This window comes from Myxocyprinus asiaticus, chromosome 36 (assembly GCF_019703515.2).
Source record: "Myxocyprinus asiaticus isolate MX2 ecotype Aquarium Trade chromosome 36, UBuf_Myxa_2, whole genome shotgun sequence".
Classification (NCBI taxonomy): Eukaryota; Metazoa; Chordata; class Actinopteri; order Cypriniformes; family Catostomidae; genus Myxocyprinus; species Myxocyprinus asiaticus.
In genome coordinates, this window is record NC_059379.1 from 31,873,792 (window position 1) to 31,899,979 (window position 26,188).

Consider the following 26,188-nt stretch of genomic DNA (forward strand, 5'->3'; position numbering starts at 1 on the left):
TGAGGGTGAATAAATGATGAGACGATTTTCATTTTCAGGTGAACTATTCCTTTCATATTTGATGCATTTCATAATATTCTATTCTAGATCTATACAATTATGGATTTAAACACTGGAGTTACCATTTCAATTAATTATTCAATTGGGATATTTGATTTGAATGGACAACACACTGTGTTGTATTTAGAAAATATCCCATTTGAAAGGTAAACAATGCCCCTGAAAATTAATTCTAGAAAGGAAAATATCATTATATAAATATCAAGGAATAGTTCACCAAAAAAAAAAAATTTAAAAAAATTATATATATATATATATTCTGTCATAATTTACTCACACTCATGTTGTTACAAACTTTCTGTCTTATGCAGAACACAAAAGGAAAAATATATATGAATAAATATCACCACTTGTGTGTCTTCTGAAGGCATGTGATAGGTTTCGGTGAGAAACAACATGAAATTTAAGTCATTTTTTAGAGTAAATCTTGACATTATGAGACCTGTTTTCAAGTGATAACTTGTTTTTAACGCTAAACAAAATAGTAGTCTGCATGGACTACTTTTATGATTTTTGGGGGTCCTTTTTTAAGTTTTACATTGACTATCAAATGCTATCAACTGTAGAAAAAATGGTAGTTGATAGTCATACGGGTTTGGAATGACATGAGGATAAATTATGCAGAATTTAAATTTTTGGGTAAACTATTCCTTAAATGAAAAAGTAGGCATTTCTGACACTGGTTACGTACAAACATTTTACACTAGCGTTGTTGTTGGTGTTGTAATGGTAATGTTGTGTTTCTGGGTAGTATAGGGCAGATCAGGCCTCCGCCCAGACTTTCAGGTAAGAGCAAGTTCATATAGCTGTAGCCTATTATGTTAAACATTTGAATAGCAAAACATCCTGTGAATAGTAATGACTAACACAGGTGACTTTTTTCTCTTAAGGCTTGTTCCAGGAACTTTTTAAATGCATGGCCTGCCTCACTTTCCAGCGTTAGAAGGAGTATAAAGGATGTAAAGCTGATGATATGAGTGATATACACACTTTAGGATCTTTAACACTCACTCTCAACCACAGACAGGGAAAGAAACATTATTTCGAATTTGCAAAACCAGATTACATTGCAAAGGAGGAAGCGGCATTGCTCACTACACTGTGTGGAAGAACAACCGTTGAGTAATTCCCCCTTTCCTAAAGATATTTCCTGCTTAAACATTGCTAAACATTCACTTTGACCACAAGTCACAACCCAGCACAGTTGTATTAACCCTGTTCCTCTATTTTATTCTAAGACCTTTACTGCACAATCTCCTACCAAAAATTTACTACCACATAATGGCATTCACAGTACATGTTGCTTAACCTGTCTAACAGGCTTGTACAGTGGCCCCAAATGTATCTGGACACTTAAACCACACGTAAACATTTATGAATATCATTATAGTAAAGAACCAAATATCAAACCAAGTGGCATCTGTTTACAGATGATGCTAGATCTAGAAAAAACGTCACTTTTTTAAAACTATTTTTACAATGACTTTTAACTAACTGGTGTCAAGGTGAGTTTTAGTGGACGTATGAAGTCAGTTCACACATGTGTCCTGAGTAACCACAATGTAGTTCGTCACATCAACTATGGACATGTTTCACTATTGCATTGGCATTCATTTTAAGTGTGGCTTTTGTTAACAAACACTTTTGGGGAGACTGTCTGTTGAGCTGCACTTGAATTATTTATCATGTTAATTTTAAATCCAAGACTAATTAGATTATAGTTTTAACTATGACTTGTTTATGAACAAAGGCATGCATACATTTTTGGCAGTTCAGCCGAAATTAGTTAAAAATTGGGGGAAAAGACCCAAGTGGTGTAGGTTTTGTTTCAATGGACGAGGGGGGAAAAAGAGGAACTCTGACATTTCCAAAAAAAAAAATCATTTAAGCCTTCATGTGTATATAAATATATTAGATAGGGTGATGCACCCTATAAAATCTTCACTTGTTTCCAAGTATGTATTGGAAAGGAAACAAATGAATAAATGTTTCAGAATTGTCATCGAAAAACCCATATTGATTGACCACTATGGTGAATATTGTTGAGGACATGTCTCCTTCAGTGTCTATGAGGGATGCACTGTTGCATAATTTGTGTGCCGATACCAATATCTCATTATTTAGAACAACATCTTCCAATACTGATAGTTTAGTGGTTCTGTTTTTTATGCTACCTTGCTTCAAATCACTGATCATTACACTACTTCGAAAGAAATATACACTCACCGAGCACTTTATTAGGAACTCCTGTACACCTACTTATTCATGTGATTATCTGATCAGCCAATTGTGTGGCAGCAGTGCGATGCATAAAATCATGCAGATACGGGTCAGGAGCATCAGTTAATATTCGAAATTATCTGTGGTCCCGATTATCTGTGGTTTTTCAACAATAATTGCTATAATCGGCCGATAGTGACGTTGTCCGATACATCGGTGCATCTCTTGTGTCTATGGTGGTTACCATGTCAACATTTACTTTTTAATTTGGCAGCAATAAAACTGATCAAACCTGTTCTTTCTTTTCAAACCTTTCATACTTGTATTCGATTTTGTCATACAGCCCTGCATCTCATACTTGCATCTGTCTGTCTCTCTCCCTCCGTCTGTTCTATTTATTTGCCCCCTCCCTCTTTGACTCCAGCAGAGTAGCTGTTCAGACAGACGTTCATTAGTGGCAACATCAGCTGCAGACGCAGAGGTTGCTGATGCATGTGTGTGTGAATGAGTGAGTGTGTAAACGTGGGTATGCCACTATGGGTCAATCTGTTTGTTGTCATGCTCGCTGTTGGATAACTCGGAGTTTAACTGTGGTCTGATCAGCTGTATGGCCATACTGACTGATCAGAACAAAGACATGGTGGATTATTACGTAAAGATCCGGTCCAACCACCGACCCAGAAGCGCAATGCCCCTCTCTCTGAACACCCAGGTATGTCCACGACTCCAAACCCTCAAACTGGGCTTTCAGGCACAGACGTTACTGGTCCTGGCTCTTGGTTGTCACTTTGACATTACTTAGTATTTGGAAGTTGTTTTGACTCTTTAATTTATAACTTATTGTGTGGTGTTTATGGGCTATAAGCAGTGAGTTGGAAAAATCAAGATTTTCAATACCAAATGTTTCAGTGTGTTAAATTAGTTTGGATCTTGCGTTAAACATCGCTGAAGTGTGCTTGTGTTGTTCTCAGCTAGGATGTTGTCTCTTCCTGTTGAGACGCTCCCAAGTGCAAATATGCTTAGTAAAATGTGTGAACTTTATTAAAACTCATCCAACTCTGTAAAACTCTCAGAAACTATGAAACAGATGCAATGAACTGACCTTCTCCATTTAAAATGCTTCTTCTATGCAGTTTCTAAGACCAGTTGAGTTGGTCTGTATCATTCAAAACCTTCAAAAAGTTATATGTGATAAAAATGCCACAAAAACTATTTCGCACTTAAAAATGTCAAAATGCCATTGCAATAGACAACATAATATCAAAGCAAGGGGCATCTGCAAACATATGATGCTTGACTTTATCAGGACTAACTTCACTTTTTGAGCCATTTTTACATTATTTTTTTTTTGGCAAATGAAATGACAATCATGCATTTTTAAGCATTGCTTAATTGTCCAAATACTTTTTTTTTTTTTACAGCAAGAGACTGTCAGTTCCTTTTTCATTAAAAAAATAAATAGGCTTCTACCTAACCATCCATACTGTCTTTTTTTCTCTGGGTTAGCCTACTAAAATGACTAATACAGGTTGTGTGGGTGTCTCTATTGGCCAAGAGCATTACAGATCATCTAATTTTATCTCACAAAAGTATGGCATACATTTAAGGCTGGGGATTTAATTGCTCCCTTTGCTTAAACTCATGTTTTAAGAGTTCTCCAGATTTCTCTCAGTCCTGATTCATCAGTCATAATAAGCTGAAGACGATGTTGTTGATGTAAGTGGCAGACATTTGTGTGCCTATTATTTGTGACAATTAAAATAACAAATCTGCTTCCTGTCAGTTGAAGCATTTTGACATTCGTGGCTAAGCTGGTCTGAAGCAGGGCTGGTAAATATAGACGAACAAGTGAGACTTGCTTTATTTCCGTTACTGTGCTTGTATTGTTTCTCTTTCTCTTCTGTATCTTTTTCTGTCTCTCTCTCTCAGACATATCTCAGGAGAGGTGTTTCGTTTTACAGGCCTCTCTCGAGGTTGCAGGTGAGCTGAGCACTGCAGTAAGATGAAGCATAAAGCCATCCATTCTAGAACCCACATCCATGCCACATCCAGATCTCCCTAATCGGTGTCACAGAAACACGTTACTATACCTACATTTTTGCAAAATTATTTTTATGTAGTTCGTTGTGAGTATTGCGGCAGTTTCCTGGTGAAATTAACACCAGAATCGCTAAAACAACAATGACATTTATTCACTTTGATACAAATTATATTTAAAATGGCAGATTATCAGTTCACAAACACGTATTTTCGTGTTGTTCCTTACAAAATGCTATATGAGATCTAAACACTTTTACTATAGTGCATGTCATGTAAGGCGACACATTGTAACATTTGCAATACATAGCCAACTACATTTACCAGCTTATTTGATTGCGATCAAATTGGGCTGTAGCTCAACTTACAGAGCGTTGCACTTGCGATGCAAATTACTGGGGTATGAGTTCTGAAAAGCATGCAAGTTTACACATGAGCCGAAAGTGTCATAGAAGCACCACATGTCATCCCGAAATTTTGTTTCATATTGTTTGATATTCATCATGATATACATTTCATATCATTAACTAGGGAGGAAATTCATTCCACATGTTTGTTAGACCTCAAGAATGAATGTGAACTTGTTTGTTCACAAGTAAACTCCAGATGGTAAGCTACCTTTAAAGTAGACTCAATTTAGGATTTAATCCTACATAAGGTGTGTGAGCTCTTTTTGAAGAAATTTTGCCAATTTCATCTTCTTCAGCAGATGTTTGACTCCACTGAAAGACTTTCTTGTGATGCTCCACACTCCAGCTCAGTAGGTGGTGGTAATGCACCATGAGCTGGATTGCTGACCGCCAATAAACATCACTTGAAGAAGAAACACTTTCTTGCCTGTGACAGTGCTATGGATCATGAAGAAAAAAAACACTTGACTAAATAGTACATAAATAATCAGCAATGGTGTTGATGTCAGAGTTGCTGTTGTGTTTGGTCGATAACTGTATATTGCACTGTCAGTGCTATCTTGTTCAATACACAACAATATCATACTGGCCGGATAGCTAGCTAGCGGCTACCGAGCCTCATTGCCAGTTTTCATGACAGCAGGGCTTAGGTAGCCACTAGCCTGCTAATACTTCCTAACAGTCTGATTTCATGACTAATTCAGTCAGCTAGTTGTGTGTAGAACTTTGCAGAACTGCTTGCGTTTTTAGCAACATATATCTGATCTGATCGTCTAGAAGAAGAACACAGACACAATATTTTCACAAAGTTTATCATCGATCTCATACATTTATTTTCTTGCCCAGCCCTAGGCAAGCATCGCTATTACTATTGCTCATATTTCATTTAAGCAAACCCTTAACAGTGCTCAACAGGAGCCTAGCTCATCTGTGCGGACATAAATGATACCTCAATCATGTGGCTTGTTGAGACAGATCGATCACACAGTGACTTCGGCTGCAGTAGTTCGAAGGCTCTGCTGCTGAAATCTGTCTATGTTTACTGTAATTCGAATCACTGCCCACCCCCCCACCCCCCCAGTGGACAAATTTGGAAGTGTTGTTGAAAGCATGGGCAGGTGCGAGCTCCAGTTTCTGGGTGTCCACAAGGTGGTGTCAAAAGCATGTTGTATTTTTAGTTGTTAATGATGTGATAAACTCAACAGGAATGTGTATTTTATTAACCCTACCCCCTTACCTAAACCCCAACCCTAAACCTAAGCACTACCAGGCTATCACCACCACAAGATGTCCATCACAGCAACATACAGTATGTCACAAACACTGATAATCATAATAGCAGTCCCCCATCATTAATATAGTAGGCCTATACAGTACATGTAGGATAAAACATGCTCCATTTATTCTCTAATCTGGACCATGAGAGGTTTATCTGGTGGGGTTGTGGCCAGCTGTAAAAAGGATGAACAATAAAGATGAAAACGTTTGTGCTGCCTGCTTGTGGTTTTCTTTTTAACTGTGAACACTTGTTGTGTTTCCTGAGTTCAGCGTGCACAGGAAGTGCTCTCTTTCTGTAATGCTTATGCTTAAAGAGATAGTTCACCCAAAAATGAACACAAAAGGAGATATTCGGCAGTATGTTAGTCCTTTCTTTTTCTCACATCTTTTTTTTTTTCCATACAATGAAAGTGAATGGTGACTTAGGTTGTCATTATGCCTAACGTCTCCTTCTGCTTTCCACGAAAGAAAGAAAGTAATCCTTTTAATGTCTAGTAAAAAATGACCTTAATAGTTTGAAAACATACATTTACGGAAAGCATGCGACAGTAGTGTGGGTGTTGGAAGTTCCTCAGGTTAGGGAGTGTTTTGTTTTGTTTTTCTTTGCGGTGATGTGAAGCGTCCCTCCGAGCTTGACATTGGTGAATGTTGAAGTTTGCATAGAGAAGGATTGTGGGAGAAGAGTAAAAAGGCAGATGTTCAGTCCAGTGTTTGTTTTGCTGTTGTATAAATGTTTGTGACATCACACAATCATATATTTACATAGGATCAAAACCACTGTAAAAGGTTGCCTGAACCACATTTACAAGTGTGTTTCAGCCAGACACATACCATAGACTCCATGAATTCAAAATTTGTGTTTTGTGGCATTTAGTCCATGTGTGTTAGCTTTGAGGCCATCTATATGCTAGTTTGCTTATAATCTTTGACAAAACTCCCTTTTAGCAGATATATGCATTTAAAATGTACAGTCAGTAACACCTTACAATAAGGTTGTATTCGTTTACATCAGTTAACGCTGATTAGCTGATATTTTACATTAAAGGTTATGTTATACACTATCATTAGTTAATGCATCATGAACTACCATGAACAAACAATGAATAATAGTACTTTGATAAGTTAAAATTAACCAAGTTTAATAAATGCAAAATATCAGTGAAATATCATTGTTCCCAGATAGCACACATACATCCCTGCAATATTTTCATCTGGAAAGTATCACATTTTAATTAACATCTGCTAATTGCCTTAAAAAGATCAGATTTACAAACATTCTAAATCATAAACAAAGATCTCAAAGACATCTGCTTAATGTCTTCTTGACATCCGGGAGGAAACGTTTTATAGACGTATTGCAAATGAGCAAACAACGTAAAAATTAAGTCTTCTAGATGCAATCACACATCAAATAGATGTCTGGGTGATGTACGTGTGCTATCAGGGTTAGTTCATAATGCCCGAGCATTAACTAGTGTCAATGAAAACCCTGATAGCACATGTACATCACCCAGACGTCATTATTTCATTAATAGTTGGACTCTTCCTCTTAAAAGAGTCCAAACTTACTTAAAAGTACAGGAAAATTACTGTACATGTCATTGCTAACAGCCCAGAAGCAAGTGGGAAAGGATACTACATGGCTCAGATATGATATGATCTCAAGAAATGGTTTGACTGCAATTTAATGACATGTATTGATGTTTTTTGTTTGGAAACAGGAAGTCTAGGTGGGAGGGCTTGTCCTTCTTTTTAAATAACCAATAGGCTTTAGTTGTCATAACGATGAACTATGATTTGCTACTTGGAGGTCTGTTGCAGGGGGAGGGACATTCTCATTCTAGAGAGCATTTGATTGGACAAAAATCTGTGTAGTGCAGCATGAGTCATCAATATCTTTGGTCCACTTTCCCAAGATAAATACAGTAACACTTATACAATAAGGTTCCCCAGATAGCACAAGTACTCTGAGACTCCGAGATGTCTGTTTTAGATCTTTTCATCTGGAAATCATCACAATCTAATTAACATCTGCTAAACATCTTAAAAAGATCAGATTTATAAACATTCTAAATCATAAACATCTCAAAGACATCTGCTGAATGTCTTATTGACATCCAAGAGGAAATGCCTTAGCAATGACATGCAATTTTACTGTAACTTGTAAGTTAGTAAGAGATATATTCCAACTATTAATGATATTAGATGCACTGTATATTAGGTGTCTTTAAAGCTGAAGTGTGAAATTTCTGCGCCAACAAACCAAATTTCAAAAATAAACAAAGTTTTCAAAAAAGCTTTCCACATACACCCCCGTCTGCTGTTGATCGAGCAAATTAATCTTGTGGGTTTTGCAGAACAACATGTACATTATGTACATAATAAGTACATTTTCAAATGCTTAATTTTTTAAGTATACAGTAGTTAAAGACACCTAATAAAAAGTGGGACCATGAAATGTGTCATATGGATCTACTTCCATATATACAGTCGGCAAGGAGGTCCCGCCCACTCAGGGAGGAAAGTGAAGCCCTGTTTCCATAGTTATTCTTTCATTCCTATGAGAAAAACAGAATGAGATATCCAAAATAAATGTGGCTATTTTAATAATGAAAAACGTGACGGAAAGCCGTTGTGTAGTAATTTGCACAAAAATATGCAATATTAACATTGCATATTTCAGTTACTGTTTCCCCTCATAGGGATGCATGAGTAACTATGGTAACAGGGCATTCTCCCACGCTTAACTACGCCACAGTGTATGACGTGTTGCCGACTGTATCTATGTTCATGTTTTCATGACCATATTAACTGAGAGACTACATGCAATATTGGTTCATTTATAACACTTCTATACATTAACATTAGTAAATGCATTATGTATGAAAACTAACAGTGAACAATAAAAGGAATATTCTGGGTTCAATACAAGTTAAGCTTAATCGACAGCATTTGTGGCAGAATGTTGATTATCAGAAAAAATTATTTCGACTCGTCCCTCCTATTCTTAAAAAAAAAAGCAAAAATCTAGGTTTCAGTGAGGCACTTACAATGGAAGTCAATGGGGACAATATATGGAAGGTTTAAAGGCAGAAATGTGAAGCTTATAAAAACTCATGTATTATTTGAACTGTACAGTCGTTTAAATTGTCGTATTAGGGTTTGTTGACATTACATCATCATGGCAACAAAGATGTAACATTGGCTGTAACTTAACACATAAAAGGTTAGTTACTGCTTTTATCACACTAAAATCATGTTAACAGGCATATTGTTTATGTCTTGTGGTTATACTTTTGATTAAGTGAGTATTTTCATTAGGGCTGTCAATCGATTAAAATTTGTAATCGAATTAATTACATGGTATGCTAATTAATTAATTGTATTAATTGCAATTAATCACATATATAAATATTTGCTAAGAAAGCCCCTCAAATAATAATTCAATAAATAATTATTAAATACTTATAAATAGTTATATTTAAATAATTCTAAATAAAGTATATATTATAGAAAATTACATTAAAATGCATTACATCATTGTGGCACATGAGTTAAGCATTAAAAAAGATGGTAACACTTTAAAATAAGGTTCCATTTGTTAACATTAGTTAATAACATTAGTTACCATGAACAAACAATGAACAATACTTTTACAGCTTTTATAAATCTTAATGTTAATTTCAACATTTCTCAAATCAAAAGTTGTGTTTGTTAACATTAGTTAATGCACTATGAACTAACTTGAATTAACAATCAATAATTGTATTTTTATTAACTAATATTAACAAAGATGAATAAATGCTGTAAAAATATATTGTCAATTGTTTGTTCATGATACCTAATACATTAACTAATATTAACGAATAGAACCTTATTGTAAAGTTTTACCAAAAAGACAATCCAAAAAGTGGCTTTAGTATGTAATATATTATTTATTTCCATATTATTGAACTCATGTCATCTGCATTTCATTGGCCTACAGTTCACAGAATTCGTCAATCAGTCTGAGATAGATTTATCATGAGGGCTTGTCTATGGACGCGTCAGTGTACACCTGCGTCATAATTTGGGCTTCAGACGCTTTTGAAGCGTCTCTGTTTGCGTATATAACATACCGTTTTTAGGTCTCTGTGTCAAGTTAAACATAGTTTGAAACATGTCTTGAGATACCTGCGTTTGTATTTCCACTCCATCAAGCTGTGTTTGAATGCAAGAACGTGATCTCATCTTGTGCTGTCTGCTCTCAGTGAGTGTGGTTTGTTCTCTGTATTAGCGTGTTGTCCAAACAGCTGGAGTTTCGCTTACTGCCCCCTGGAGAAAACAGGTGGTAAGTCAAGCTTGAATTGTTCAGAGGGAAGGAATATTCCTTATTACAATCTGGGGACATGATTAATTGTGTAACTTTTTTATATAATTAATCGCACTGAATTAACGTGTAAATTTGGTGAAAATCTTAAAAGAAATGGTGACCAGTCACATTATCTAAACAACACTTTCCTGTACACTTTCCCTTATACAAATAGATGCATTTTACAAGAAAATATTCATGTTACAAAAAGTTAATGTCCATGCATTAGTCAACTTGTATTTTCTTCAACCACAGGTTACCTTAATATCATTGGTCTTCTTTCTATATATTTTTTCTTTGTCAGGTAGAGGATGACAGCACCCTTACAGCGGTGTACGTAAACATCCCTCAGCTGCGCAAAAGTGTCATTGACACGTCCAGTCCCTCTACTTCTCCATCACAGGAGTTCCCGACCCCTCCCGACACCCACCTTCTGGACTCAGGATGGGAGGTCCACACTGACGACCAGAGCGGGCAAGAGTACTACTACCACCCCTCTACGGGCCACAGCACCTGGGAGTATCCGCTCAGCTACTCCATGGAGTCTCTTGTGAGGGCGGAGGAGTCCCGTTCCCCACCGTCTTTTCCCCAGTCTCCAGGCTGCTCGCCCGTGAGCCCTCCTCCTCCTTCTCAGAGGTGGAGCTCAGATTGGGAGAAGGTGCTGGATGAGAATTCTGGCAGGCATTACTTCTTCAACTCTGTGTCGGGACAGAGCTCTTGGGATCCTCCAGAGGATACTGGCTTATCAGAGAGCAGGAATTTTCTAGAAGATTGCCCGGTATGGAATTCGTTGTCAGATTTAAGCATGGTCTTGTCCACTCATTCTTTATTATTACTGTTTCCAACATTTCAAAATAATGGTCAAGTCATCAAGATTATGAAATACCACAAATGGAAGTATAGGAATTATGTAGTGATCACGAATGTTACACAAGTCAAAACGATGTTATATTTTTGCTTCTTTAAATTATTCACCCTTTTCTAGATTCTCTTTACTATCTTCATGAGGTTTACACCTGGGATGCTTTTTAAACTGTATTCGCAGTTTTCAACAATACTGCAATGTGCAACTTTTAGTTGATTTTTTAAAGAAAGTTCTTAGTTCAGTACAAGTTAAGTTCAATCAAGGGCGTAGATTTGGCTTGAACATTGGGGGGGTTGCAGCATGAAGCATTTACATGTTTCCATTGATCATGGTATAAATAATTGGTGGGGCGGGGGGGTTGTTGTTGTAATGGCTTGTTTTGATTATTGGGGGGGTTACCTCCTGGAATCTACATCCCTGAGTTCAATCAACAGCATTTGTGGCATAATGTTGATTACCACAAAAAAAATATATATTTTAACTCGTCCCTCTGTTATACCATCGTTTATTTAAAAGAACTGCACTTACAATGGAAGTGAATGGGGCCAGTCCATAAATGTTAAAATAAAATTTTTTTCAAAAGTATAGCCACAAAACGTAAACAATATAAACATTTACATGATTTTATTTTGATAAAATCACTTCCTAACCATATCTGTGTAAAGTTATATCCAATATTACAATATTGATACCATGACGATGTAACGCCCTAAACACTGTAAGCGATTTTCTCACACTAAAATCATGTAGAACATGGATTTTATCACACTTAAATAATTTTAACATTATCTTGTTGCCGTACTTTTGTACAGTGTGTATTTTAACGTTTATGGACTGGCCTCATTCACTTTCATTCTAATTGTCTCAATATAACCCAGATTTTTGCTTTTTTTAAATTATCAAGGTAAGAGTTAAAATTATTTTTGTGGTAATCAACATTATGCTGCAGATGCTGTTGATTGGGCTGGACGTGCAATGAACCTTGAACTAAGTTGTCTATAATTACGTTAATTTGTTCCTTTCTACTAGTAGCTAGTTGCTATTTGTGTAATAGAGCTGTTCAGCCGTGACGTTAATTTATAGGCGAACATGGAAGGCTAATTTGCCTTGGATTCCCTCGAGATTTTCCTATGGGTTTTTATAATGGGGTTTTTACAATAAAATAAGGTCTGTGGTAAACATTACTTGAAGATACTTGGACATTTTGTTCTACAACATAAATTGCACAGTCATACCTCAAATGTGAATTTTAAAGCCGCTGTTTAAAAAAAAAAATTATGTTAATAACAAGTTGCTAAATAAGGACTACCACAAGCATGTGGTTGTGCGTGCCTGACGAAACAGAAAACCATTGTAGTCCATATCTAGCAACATACTTTTTTTAACACAGCTGCTTCAAAATGCACATTTGGGGTATTACAGTGTGTGATTTATGTTGTAGAACAAAACGTCCACGTATCTTCAAGTAATGTTTCACAGACCTTATTTTACTCATAAATCCAAAACTGCCATTATAAAAAAAAACATAGGAAAATCTAGCTGTTGGCTCGAAAATGACAATTCTCTTCCGGGTTTTTTTTAACTAGGAACCTGAACAGTTCTATTTACAGTACATTTAACATTATATATTCTCTTCTTTGCTTCCCAAAAATGTAGCTTCCACTTCCTGAGGAAGACTACCCAGCATCTCCAGACCAGGAGGAGGAAACATCTACACTCTCTGTGCCCCTTTCCGCAGAGTATTCTTTGATCCATGTGAAGAAGGCCTCTATCCCCAGGGCAAGCCTGGATCAGAACACGCCTCCTGGCTGGTCCCTCAGCATAGACCTTGATGGAACTTGGGTCTTCACGAGTGATCACACACAGGAACAGGTACACACTGACCAACAGAACCTCAGTGTGTTCTTGTTTTAAGTTGGTTTACTTATTATTTGGGTTGATTAACTTGCTATTAATAGTGAGGTACATGATAATATGGCTGTAGGCTAGCTTTGTAATTTGGTTAACTTAATGAAGTGTCCTGTTAACAGTGGATCAAGTCGCTAGATGATCGGGGACAGACATACTACTACCTAAGAGATGGCACCAAGTCCCTGTGGAACTTACCAGAGGTGGGATGTACTGAGAAAACTACAATACATCTGTTGCATTACAGGGCCGAATTCACTAAACAGTCACACCACTTTTGTTCATTTTATTTCACCTCTAAAAGCTGCATCTTATTCACTTACTACCTGCAGTCTAGTTTAATCAGCTTTGAAATAGCACAGCATCTTGAGTATTTAAATGAAGTCATTGTCATTCCTTTCTGCAAAAAACAAACTCCTTTCTATGTAAACTAAGCTCATTATAAATTGCGCTTCCTTCACAAAACTGTGTGCTATTTGCCTGCCACAATTAACATCGCACTATTACCGCCCGAGGAAAGCAAGCGGTACACTGAATTTTATTAAAAAAAGAGATGTTTGTGTACATTTTCTGTTGATCATATTAGCAGTAATTCATCAAATAATGATCAAATGATGGAGAAGAGCATTATAACCTGGCATATATCCAGACGTGCGGTGTAGTCAAGCACACTTTCTGCATGTTAAAGAGTTGATTCAGATGACTGGATCACAGTACAGTCTTGGCAGAAAGTGTCAGATCGCAGTGGTATATGTAGTGTTCTGAACCGACCTGGAAGATCATAATTGTGCCATGCAAATTTTGTTAAACATAGATTGGGGTGCATTTGTGTCATTGCCTGATCTGCATAATTCCTTTAGTGAATCAGGCTAAACCAGTGCAGACAGTGCATGCAAATAAACAGCGCTTTTGGTGGTGCAATTCATTCTTGGTGAATTCCCCTCTCGGGCGTTCCAAAGATTTTAGTCTTCTGAAAATTTAGACAGATTACAATGGAATGGAACTAAACACAGTTTGAAGTACTTAACAGTGTCTTAAAAATGCAGCACTCATGGGGTGAAACACTGAAAAAAACAGCAAGACATGACACAACAACCAAAGACATCCATCTGATGCATGTGCATGTGTACATTCCACAGATTCCACCAGCAGGTGGTAATAAAGTTCATGTCCAAACCCTGAAAATATTGTGGATCATCAAATTGTGACCTGACAATCACTTTTGTAGCCGTTTTATGAAACAAAAATGTATGAGATTTGTGTAAAAATTCTAGAAGTCATAGTTTATTTAATTATTGTATTTATGATCTCATTTGTATTGGTATTTTTCCACCTGTTGTAGTGAAGTTATTTTTAAGTCACTGCAAAAGGTATTCTTCTAATACATTACATACAACCCATTTACACTACCAACTTCTTATGAATGTGTTTATATTACTGGTGCTTGAAACGGAATGGACTATATAATAGGACACAGATGGTGCCTCCTCCTGACAAATAAATGGCTCTTGATTCAGCCCATTAGCGCTTTGCACATGCATTTTCACCAAACTTGTGCCAAGATTTAGCGCATGCTTACATGAAAATACCAAAACTTAATGGTCATGCCCACTGACTTAAATGACATATCGCATAGCATTGCGCTAAGCGCTTAGCGATCCTAAAACAGGGCCCACAATGTTAGTTAAGATGATCTTAAAAGCATTAAGTTATAATGTTATCAGAAAACCCAGCTAAATATGGATTTTGTCTTCCTCTCTCTTTAGTACTCTGGCAGTCCAGGCCAATATGGAGTGGGAAATGGTGCTTCGGGTGAGCAGGATGGAATGGGATCAGTGCATAACTGGAGACACAGTACGGGATATCAGGAGGATGTATGTACTCACAGATATATGCAAAAAAAAAAAATTTTTTTAATAAGAGGTACATTTAAAATTAATTAACCCTATGAAATGGTAACACTTTACAATAAGGTTCCATTTGTTAACATTAGTTAATGCATTAGGTATCATGAACTAACAATCAGGGGCATTGCTAGACTTCAGTGACAACTGGAGCTTAGCCCACAGGGCATATTAAAATATAAGAATAAGAAGAATCTTTCCTTCCATGACTTAAAATATGACCAACCTGTCAAATAACAGTTAGGGCCTATATTAAGCGCACAACACTGACACCTGTTCAGAATTTTAGATGAGCAAATGTCAGGTGCACAATAAATGGATCAAACACCTTTTAAATTTAAGTTGCCGATCAAAGTGAAAATTACAACTTGTCGGCTAATTTGTTCATTGTGCAGAAACTAATGCTAACAATAAAATTTAAATAATGTAACAATTTAAATTTGCAGTTGTCATTTATCGTAATATTTTGAGAATAATGTAAAATTACAAGAAGAAATTTGAAGCAGGATAAGATTAAAGGCATAATATTTTGAGAATAAATCGAAAGGAAAGTGATGTGGTGGACAACATCAAAGTGGAGTGTCTGGGACTTTATATACAACACCACTAACCAGGGAGATAACTTGGCTATGCAACCGAGCTGAATTTGTGGGAAGTTTTTGCGAGCTGTCTGTTCATGAATGAGTAGTGCATTAGTGCAGGAGTTTTCAACATGTGGGCGCCTGTCAAGGGAGGCGTGAGATATAGGCTTGCACTCAAGTGAAGCGAAAAATAATTGGAACTGCTGTGAATTATATAGGTCCATTTCAAGACATTGTATGTGGTAACATACCCTCTGTTACAATACTGTTTAGAGAGGACAACCCAATAACAATGCAGAGCGGGACTGCTCGAATATGTCTGGTTCTTTCTCCTGAATAAATTTAATTTCCTACATAACAGGTGCAGAGTCCGGATACTAATAACTCTGTGCTGATGAGCCTAAAGATCAAGGATTTCTTTATTGCTAAATCCTAAACAAAAGTAGGCTTATGATTTAACTACATCTTCCACATCCATCTCTTGCATTAATGAAGCTTCTGGCTCGGCGTCCGTTCTATCGTTGTGATAATGACCCTCTGTTTAGCCTAATATTGAGATTTTTTTTCCCTCTAAAATACTGATTTATTCTCACAATGCAACAACTTTATTCTAATAATTTTTACTTTATTCTCAAAATATTATGACTATAATCTCAAAATGTCTCATAGCAAGTAGCAAATCATGGTTCATGGCTATGATACTGGCTAATTCGACATGTCCCTCCCCAACTTCTTGTTGCAAAATTACATATATAAACACAGGAAAGAAAACTGACTTGTCAAACCATTTCATGGGGTCTTTAAAGGTTCCTCCGATTCTGTGAAACCCGTAAGTAGGTGTTGTATAATATCTTACTTTTTCCTACATCTCATCCATCCTCATATATACAAAAACACTTTCACAGAGAGATTCCCATGGGACTGACAGCAAAACACCTGATCCTTCATATCTGCCCTTAGCGACAGTGTTTCCTAAATAAGCTCAAGCACACACCTGAGACACTTTGTTATTGCATTGGGCTATTAAAATTCCTCCCATTCTGTAGTGATGAGAGATGAGATACTGTCATTCCGGTATGCAAACATACACTCACTATCTGTCCTGTTATCACTCAACTGATCCATTGAGCTTACTGTAGCGATACTAACACAGCATGATGGAAAATATTATTAAGATCACTATTAGTACTGTACTGTACATATTTGAGGTTATGAATTTGAACAAGATAATGAGATAATGTAAAAAATCTGGTTACACATTGATATATTGTATATTTTACAGCATTTTAAAATATTTTAGTACTTAGTATATATTTGTTTGCCCCAATTTACCAGAAGCCAGTCAACACTTTCTTATTCTATTGTCTCTTTTCTACTTCCTTTTTTAATTCATCCCCTAGTGTATGTTCATAGGGCACTATTGTTAATCCATAATATTATTTATGCATGTGACTTTGTCTTTACGCTAACAGAAGTTCCACTCGTCATATCATCTGAATACATCAGACAACAACATCTACAGCTCTCCCGAGATTCCTAATGTAAGGACCTTCAAAACACACTAGCTAATACCTGTAAAACGTAGACAGAAAGTCGTTGACTTTTAAACCAGCACAGTAACCAGTGAAGTGTGATGACAAATAGTTTATATTAAATGTAATCCTTTATTTGGGTGAATGACATGACCCTAATTTTTTGGTCTAGATTTATTAATTTATTCAAAAATAAATTCACAAAATAATTACTTGAATACACCTGAGCTCAAAGTCAATTATTATTATTATTTTTTTATATAATTTTATCCCCTTTTCTCCCCAATTTGGCATGCCCAATTCCCACTACTTAGTAGGTCCTTGTGGTGGCGCAATTACTCTCCTCAATCCGGGTGGCGGAGGACAAGTCTCAGTTGCCTCCGCTTCTGAGACAGTCAATCCGCGCATCTTATCATGTGGCTCATTGTGCATGACATTGCAGAGACTCACAGCATGTGGAGGCTCATGCTACTCTCCGCGATCCACGCACAACTTACCACGTGCCCCATTGAGAGCGAGAACCACTAATTGCGACCACGAGGAAGTTACCTCATGTGACTCTACCCTCCCTAGCAACCGGGCCAATGTGGTTGCTTAGGAGACCTGGCTGGAGTCACTCAGCACACCCTGGATTCGAACTCGTGACTCCAGGGGTGGTAGTCAGCGTCAATACATGCTGAGCTATCCTGGCCCCCTGCTCAAAGTCATTTTAATATTTTTTTCACAAGTGGTAAAAACGTCCAGAGACAGTAAGTACATAAGTAATTAAGTAAATAAATAAATAAAAGTCTTATAGGTTTGGAATAATCTTTTTTTATTGTTATTTCTTAAAAAAATTGTGCAGTGAAAAAATGTTATTGTAAAATATTATTAATATTTAAAAATACCACCTAAACAAAGTCAGGTTTTGTAACCAGCATGCAGGTAGCCATTATGTTGAGAAGATAAACATAAAACAAACACCCCTTTTGACTCTCATAACTGTGTGTGAAATAATAAATGAATAAATAAATAAATACATTTTGGCATTTTTATGAAAAGGCACCTTTTGTTCAGGTCAAGTGGAGTAACCCTGAGAAAATTTCTTGATATTCATATCTTAAAAGTGCATAATATATGTAAAAAATAAATAAATAAATAAATAAATTGAAAATCTAATGTATGATTTAGTTGTGTGAATTCATGTGTATTCAAGGAAAATATTGTAATACCTTTTAAGTCGTTAAATAAGTTTTTTATTTTTATTTTATTTATTTGTTTTGTGTGGACAATCCTATACATTTATTTATTTTTTTTTAGAAAAAACAACATGGACACAAAGATTACATTTCTATGAACATGACGTGTTTTTAAAAGATTTTTTTTTATTTTCTTATTTGTCAATGACCCATTTAAAATGAGAAACATTAGCTGCACATTTTCTGTTCTGTGTTTTGACATGAACCTCAAAGGTTATTATTTTCACTCTCCTGTTATCAGACATCTCATCTCTTTATTTTTAATAGTTTTCCTGAGGCTGTGTTTACTCATTAATAATTTTTTATTTTTTTTATTTTTTCAGGTTTCAAACTTGGAGAAGGCTGGAATCCTGAACAAAACAAAGGTGTCTGAAAATGGGAAAAAAGTCAGGTAAAGATGGCCATTGTGAACTTAACCTGAGTTTTTTTTTTTTTTATTCCAATGGGGAATATAAACATTTAAGAGGCTGGGGGAGGAGAAATGAGTAAGTGAAACATTTCTGAGAAAATAATTGAAAAGGGAGTTCTTTGTATAAAAACTTCAGCATCATATCGCAATCTTTATTTAAAAGTAACATGGCCGTAATCTGTGAGAAGGCAAATGTTTTGTCTTAATCGTTTACATGTTATTTTCATAAGAGATACAGGTACAAACTGTAAAGATTTAAATAAAATGAATGTGTTGGGCCCTAAAATGTTGGAAAATTAAAGGGATAGTTCACCCAAAAATAGAAATTCTGTCATCATGTACTCACTGTCATGTTGATTAAATCCCATATGACTTTCTTTCTTCCACGGAACACTAAAGGAGATGTTAGACAGAATGACAGCCTCATTTACAGCCTTCATTGCAAAAAAATAAAAAATGCAATAAAAATGAATGGTGACTGAGACTAACTTGCCTAACATCTCCTAACTGTCTTTTTAATTTAATTTTTTTATTTTTATTTTTTTGGGGGGGGGATTTTTCCGCTTTTTCTCCCAATTTTTGGAATGCCCAATTCCCAGTGCGCTCTAAGTCCTCGTGGTCGCATAGTGATTGGCCGCAGTCCGGGAGGTGGCGGACAAATCCCAGTTGCCTCCGCATCTGAGACAGTCAACCCGCGCATCTTATCACGTGGCTTGTTGAGCGCGTTGCCACGGAGACATTGCGCGTGTGGAGGCTTCACGCCATCCACCGCGGCAACCACGCTCAATTCACCATGTGCCCCACCAAGAACAAACCACATTATAGCGACCACGAGGAAGTTACCCCATGTGACTCTACCCTCCGTAGCAACCGGGCCAATTTGGTTGCTTAGGAGACCTGGCTGGAGTCACTCAGCACGCCCTGGGATTTGAACTAGCGAACTCCAGGGGTGGTAGCCAGCGTATTTTACCACTGAGCTACCCAGGCCCCACCTAACTGTCTTTTTAATATTTTGAGGTATCTTTATGTTTTTCCCCTTTTTAAGAGTTAACTCAGGAGTGGTGTTAGTGTTTTGTTAGCTTTATAGTTTTTAATGTTTATTACTTTTATCTTAAAGTGTCAAATTTTGTTAATCCTTTCACAGAAAGAACTGGGCTCATTCCTGGACGGTTCTTCATGGAGGAATACTGACATTCCATAAGGACCCAAAGTCCACACCAACCGGATCATCGGTGAGAATCGAAACCACCGAATGTGGAACTGCATTGTCAGATAGCATTTTTTTTTTCTCCTAACACTGAATGTTTTTTCAAATATGCAGAGCAAGTCAAATCAGATAGTCCCAGAATTCACAGTGGATTTAAAAGGAGCAACAATTGGCTGGGCAACCAAGGACAAATCAAGCAAGAAAAATGTTTTGGAGGTATGACATGTTACAACACTACCACTTGAAAATACTCCCAAAGATTTTGTGAGATAATCATATACAATGTGGTTCAAAAGTCTCATTTAAATTTGGAATAAACGATTTAGGAGTTTAGGATAAATATATGAAATGAAGAACAAAAAGTTATGACATAAAATGTAAAAGAAATATTTAAAATATTGCACTTTTCACTAACCAAAGAAGCACATTTGTACAAAATGTCAGATTGTCTTGCTTCCATTGAAGCACACAAGATACTCTTTGGAACGTTCTCAAATCATGCTGTAATAACATCATATCATCAGGTTTTTCATAAACTTTTTGAGTCCATGCCAGCTTGAGTGCATGCTACTATATCATTAAAGCAAAAGAGAGACATGCCAAATACTAGGAAATTCCAGTATTCATATAAAACTTTTAATTCACATTTGAACTCAAATTGTAATGATAATATAATTTGTAATCAGTAAAATTGTATTGAATTAGAAAATTGCAAAACAGAGGGAATTTCGCTTGTGGTCTCAGACTTTTGAACCCCGCTGTATCACGACAAAACCATCAGATTAAGTTTGCATTAAATCATTACTACTTTACTAGTGTGGCTTCTTGATACGCTCCATGTGTGTTGTGCATTCAGCTTAAGAGTCGGACTGGCGTGGAGTACTTGATCCAATACGACACGGAAAGCATCATCAATGACTGGCATAAAATCATCATAGATACCATACGCCAGCTGGTGAGTCTCACACTGCAATACAAACATGAATAGTTCCTCAATATCAAGTATTCCTCACATTCTTCTTCACTTCATTGTGGAGAGAGAACTGGGTTATGTTTTTTTTCAAAGAGATCTCACTATCTTGTCTGTTTTTCTGCATGGCTCTGGGCCTTCAGGATTTGGATCAGCATCACTCTGAAGATGAGGAGGAAATCAGTGAGAAGTCCTCCAGCACAGATAGAGAGGAAAGATCCATAGACAAAAGAACAATGAGCAATGGTAACGTGGCAATGAAAACTCTTAAAGGGATAGTGCCCCCAAAAATGTAAAATCTGTCATTATTTTCTCACCCTCATGTCAGTCCAGTTCCAGATGATTTTCTTCCTATTTTTAAGAGTGTTAAGATTTTTTTATTATTATTTAATTTATGAAACAAGTATTAGGGGTCCATGCACCGAACCAAGCATGTGACTCTAAGTAGAGCTACTGTATAATAAGCCTTTTTGCGTTTTCGCTATTAACTTCCCAACCATATGGGCTAGAATAAAGAAAAATATAATTCCTCAAGCAAAACAAAATAAAAATGTAAATCTCTGATTTAATTTCAGTGTACCGGTATACATTTTCCACCATTTTTGATTTTCAGAAAAAAATACTTTTTCAAACTTTCCCTAGAACATTGTTCCTGTTCACAAAATCATTTTGACAGATCATTATGACATTTGGCATCCATTAACAGGTTGCCAAAATTAAACTGTATACCAAATTTTGTGAGGATCAGCCACAAGGTGGCGCTATAACAAGCTAATATTTGTATGTTAACATACAGTATAACAACTTAAATATGTACATATGTTTAAATATGCAACATCCTCTTCCTGTTCATCAGCAACTCGAAAGCCTTCCACCAGTTCAGCATCTGAAGCAGATCAGAAGAAAGTCCGCACCAAACTGAAGAAGTTTCTCCTGAAGCGGCCCACCCTGCAGTCCGTCAAAGACAAAGGCTATATCAGAGGTTGGACGGCCGCTTTCATTCATTCATCTTTATTGTCCACTCACGTGAAAAATTGTCTTTGGCCCCCCACATGTTAGTTAAGAACATTAAGAACATCTTACATAAAACAATGAAATACAGATTTTCACATCTGCACATGCACTCAACTGCACTCATACCCTTTCCTTTTAGCCTTGTACACATCAGAATCATCAACACATCAAAATCAACAATTACATATTCATTAAAACAACAGAAGATGGGATACGTAAATGACTTCTTCAAAATATTCTATATCATCGACCTGATGGCAATCTTTCAGATTCATTATACAGAGGATGTAAAGGATCCTTCACTATCAGCATGGCTTTCCTCTTTGTTTGAGTTAAATATATGTTTGAAATCTGTCTTTGTGGCTTCCCAATTATTTTACTTGCAATATTCATAACTCTTGTTAATTTATTCCTGTTCTTGACCCCTACGTTTCCATACCAACATGTAATATTATACCTCATGATGCTCTCCACCAAACTAATATAAACCATTTCCAAAATATCTTTGCTCACTTGAAGGTTATTCAGCTTCCTAAGAAGGTATAAGCATTGCATTGCCTTCTTATAAATGTGATCAGTGTTTATAGTAAAATTCAGATTACAATCTAAGAACAGTCCAAGATATTTAAAACTTTCAACCATTTCCACAACTTGGCCATTAATTATACCAGGTTGACGTAATGGTAAATGTTCCCTTTTATTACAGACAATAAGTTATTTTGCCTTGTTTATGTTCAACAGCAGGGCACTTTCCTGACACCAGCTCAACAGTTTACTGACGCAAGTCATATAGGAACACTCTATCTGCATATTTAAGTAAACAGAAGTTATTATCTTGAATCTGCATTTCATAAATATAAATAGGAAAAAGGGCTGGTGATAACACACATCCTTGAGGTACACCTATATTTGCAGTTATTTCCTGTGACATGGAATCCTGAACTAGTACTCTCCAGGGTCCATTTGTTAAGAAATCTTAAATCCACAGCACAATATTTCCATTAGTACACAGTTTAAAAAGCTGTTGTAATAAAATGTCAGTCCTAATAGTATTAAATGCAGAACTAAAATCAATAAATAAAACTCTAGCATAAGCTTGAGGGTGCTGAAGGTGTTTAGTGACCATGTGCAATAGTGTTAGAGTAGCGTCTTCAGAACCCCTTTGGGCTTTATAAGCCAACTGAAACTTATCTAACTGCCAGTGAGAAAGTGTAAGACGGCCCAATATAATACTTTCCATACACTTACATAGAATGCTAGTATGTGCAATTGGTCTAAAATCGTTTGGTGTGGAAGGTCCATTCTTTTTGGGTACAGGTATAATTGTGGTCATCTTCAATAAATTAGGCACAACATGCACATCAAGTAGGTATTGAAACAGTCGAGTGATCTTAGCAAGGCTGGCTGCAACTTCACCTATATCTATTATAATTGGATCACGATCTACCATGTTACATATATTGTCAATGGATACACCATAGTCTTCAAAATCAAAACCATACCTGCAAAAAAACTGGTTCAGTTCACTGGCAAAAACATAATATCCACAGAGAGACTATGCTGCTTCTTTGCTTCTCTACCCATCATTGCATTAAGACTATCCCAGGCCTTTTTTACATGACCAAAACTAAACTCTTTCTCCATTTTATCTCGATACAACTGCCTGGACCTTTTAATGATCCCCTTAAGTTAAAGTTCCCGTTTCTTTTCTTTAAATAAAACCAAATTGCCACAGATAAATGCAGATCTTTTTTCATGAAGACATCTCTTCATTTCTTTTGTGGCCCATACTTTATTATTTGGGTATATCTTGATAAGTCTTGTATTTGTAACATTATTTTTGCATTAGTTAAAATATGACGTAATTGTCTCTGTTAGTTCATTTGCACCAACAAAGTTCTCGAAGAAGATGTCCCAGTCCGTATCTTCAAAACAATCTCTTAGTCTCTCTTTACAGGGGTCTGACCACTGTTACATTTCTTTGACAACAGGCTTCTCCCTTTTAACCCTTGCCCTGTACTTAGGTAACAAATGTATTACATTGTGATCTGACTCACCCGATGGCGGTCTGTATATGGCTTTGTTGGCGTCAGACACGTTACCGAAGCACTGGTCCAGGATTGTCCAATTGTGACGAGTAGAGCAGTCTATATATTGTTGTAAAGTTGGTAAATGACTAGAAACAGTTGAATGACAACAGGTGTTCTCTCGTATAGGAAATCATGCCATGAGGTTGTGCAACCAAGCCTGAAACAAACAAAATTAAACTAAATATAATCCATAGTTTCGTAAAATCCATAGTCCAAGGCAAAAAGGAATTCAATCATACAATGACAAACATAAAACAACCATAAAACAACCATAAAACAAATGTATTGGACGTATTAAAATGCTAAAATAATACGAAAACCACCAGAGCACAGCGAGGAGTATGGGGTCAGCAGCCTAGCCACGCCCCTGGAAATCATCTATTCAGCTATTCATCTATTTCCTGTTCGTGTTGCAGAAAGTCAGAATTTGTTTGAAATTATTCTGTTGTGTACCTTTGCCTCTTTTCCACCAGAAAATGTATTTGGATGTCACTTGCACAACTTGTGTGCTCAGGAGAGGACCACAGTACCAAACTTTGTGGAGTTATGCATCCGGACTGTAGAGAAAAGAGGTGCGTTACCTTTTCACAGGGTTTTCACCCTTATGGATTCTACAGCTGTGTTACAGGCCTGGAAAAATCATGAAAATGATTAAAATCCTAAAAGTCATGAAAGATTTTTCTAGTTATAATAGTTAAAATGTTATGTTATTTATTTGATTGGCTAGAAATTGCTGTTTGAGAGTGCAATCTCTGTAAAATAGTTTTAAAAATCCTTATCCATTAATCCCGAATGACTGGAAAAGTCATAGAAATTCATTGGTCAAAAAGTCTGGGAACCTTGTTTATTGAAATCTACAATAATAGAATACATATTTAAATATTTGGTGTAATTTAATGCATAAAAATCAAGCAGCCTGACCTGTTTCTGTTGTCATCCTTCCTCAGGTTTGGAAATCGATGGACTCTACAGGGTTAGTGGGAATCTGGCGGTCATTCAGAAACTGCGTTTCAAAGCAGATCATGGTAAATCTTAGCTGCATTTTTTTTACACTTCAGCACAGCAACACAGTCGGTGTAATATGTGTTCTGAAGGTGTGGAGAGAGCTGTGGCAATCAAGAGGAATATCAAGCATTACATTTTCTGTTGTTTATGTTGTTATTTTTCTTTAAATTTTACGTCTTCTCTTTTTACTTCACCTCTGATTTTTATGCTGTAAATGTCTGCCATTAATAAGGAGTGATATTCAAATAAGCCCATCTGGGGTTCAAACCTCTCCTGCACATCTCTTTTCTGATTTGTATTCTTGTTTTATTATTTTATTTTCATGGTGCTTCATAAATAAACAAAAGCAAAACAAAACAAATACAGAGAATTGGATACGCACATTTCGCCCCTCAATTTTCATTACCGTAATATGAAAAAAGATGGTTATTATGATATTCTCATTACCGTAATGTGAAAAGATTATATGTTATTTAAATTGTAAAGTATTTATATATCATAGTAGTACTCCTTTGGCACTGCCTTTCATTTACGCTGAATTTAATTAAAAAAAATCGGTAATAATACTGTAATACAGTGTTATGATAATAAGCATCATCACTGAAAATGTTGGGATTACTAAAAGTAACATCTGAACGCATTTCGGTAAATTTGGGGGGTTAAATGTGTTTAAGTGTACTGAAAATAATATTACACACAAACATGATAATATACATGATGCAAAAAATATTTTTCTTTATGCAAAATATAATTTAATATATTTTTTGTTTTTGCTTTGTATTTGGGGTTAAATATAACCTGGACATTTTCTTGTCAGGTTTCGTGAGAGTCACCCGCCAATATCAGTGTGTATTGCTGCAAAATAAAAACATTTCTCAACTTTTGCTTGCATGATAGAGCGTCACTTTTGCGTTTTTTCTCTACGTCCTTGCAATGCACCGTCCCTACTGAGATCAATGGATTTGCAGTTTTCTGACACAATATAAAAAAGTGTGTGGATGCCCTTACAGTACATTGTAGAAACCCAGCTTATTGTCTTCAGGAGGAACATACTAATTTTTTTTACTTACATCTTGTCTTTTATGATAATGTAAACAGCCTCTTGACCA

At 36.2% G+C, this 26,188-nt stretch overlaps 1 protein-coding gene across 2 annotated transcripts in view; it reads left to right on the forward strand.

Moving 5' to 3' along the window:
- Positions 1–26,188, forward strand: part of LOC127427381 (rho GTPase-activating protein 27-like) — a 68,056-nt gene that overhangs the window by 27,620 nt on the left and 14,248 nt on the right. Inside the window, exons 3-15 of one of the 2 annotated variants that reach the window (XM_051674969.1) lie at positions 10,661–11,134; positions 12,878–13,093; positions 13,252–13,332; positions 14,896–15,003; positions 17,087–17,155; positions 18,708–18,775; positions 19,938–20,025; positions 20,115–20,216; positions 20,857–20,955; positions 21,114–21,216; positions 21,827–21,952; positions 24,548–24,646; positions 25,022–25,099. In XM_051674969.1, coding sequence (XP_051530929.1) covers positions 10,661–11,134; positions 12,878–13,093; positions 13,252–13,332; positions 14,896–15,003; positions 17,087–17,155; positions 18,708–18,775; positions 19,938–20,025; positions 20,115–20,216; positions 20,857–20,955; positions 21,114–21,216; positions 21,827–21,952; positions 24,548–24,646; positions 25,022–25,099 — 1,711 coding nt within the window. The remainder of the gene's footprint in view (positions 1–10,660; positions 11,135–12,877; positions 13,094–13,251; positions 13,333–14,895; positions 15,004–17,086; positions 17,156–18,707; positions 18,776–19,937; positions 20,026–20,114; positions 20,217–20,856; positions 20,956–21,113; positions 21,217–21,826; positions 21,953–24,547; positions 24,647–25,021; positions 25,100–26,188) is intronic. The other variant, XM_051674970.1, reaches the window with a different exon arrangement.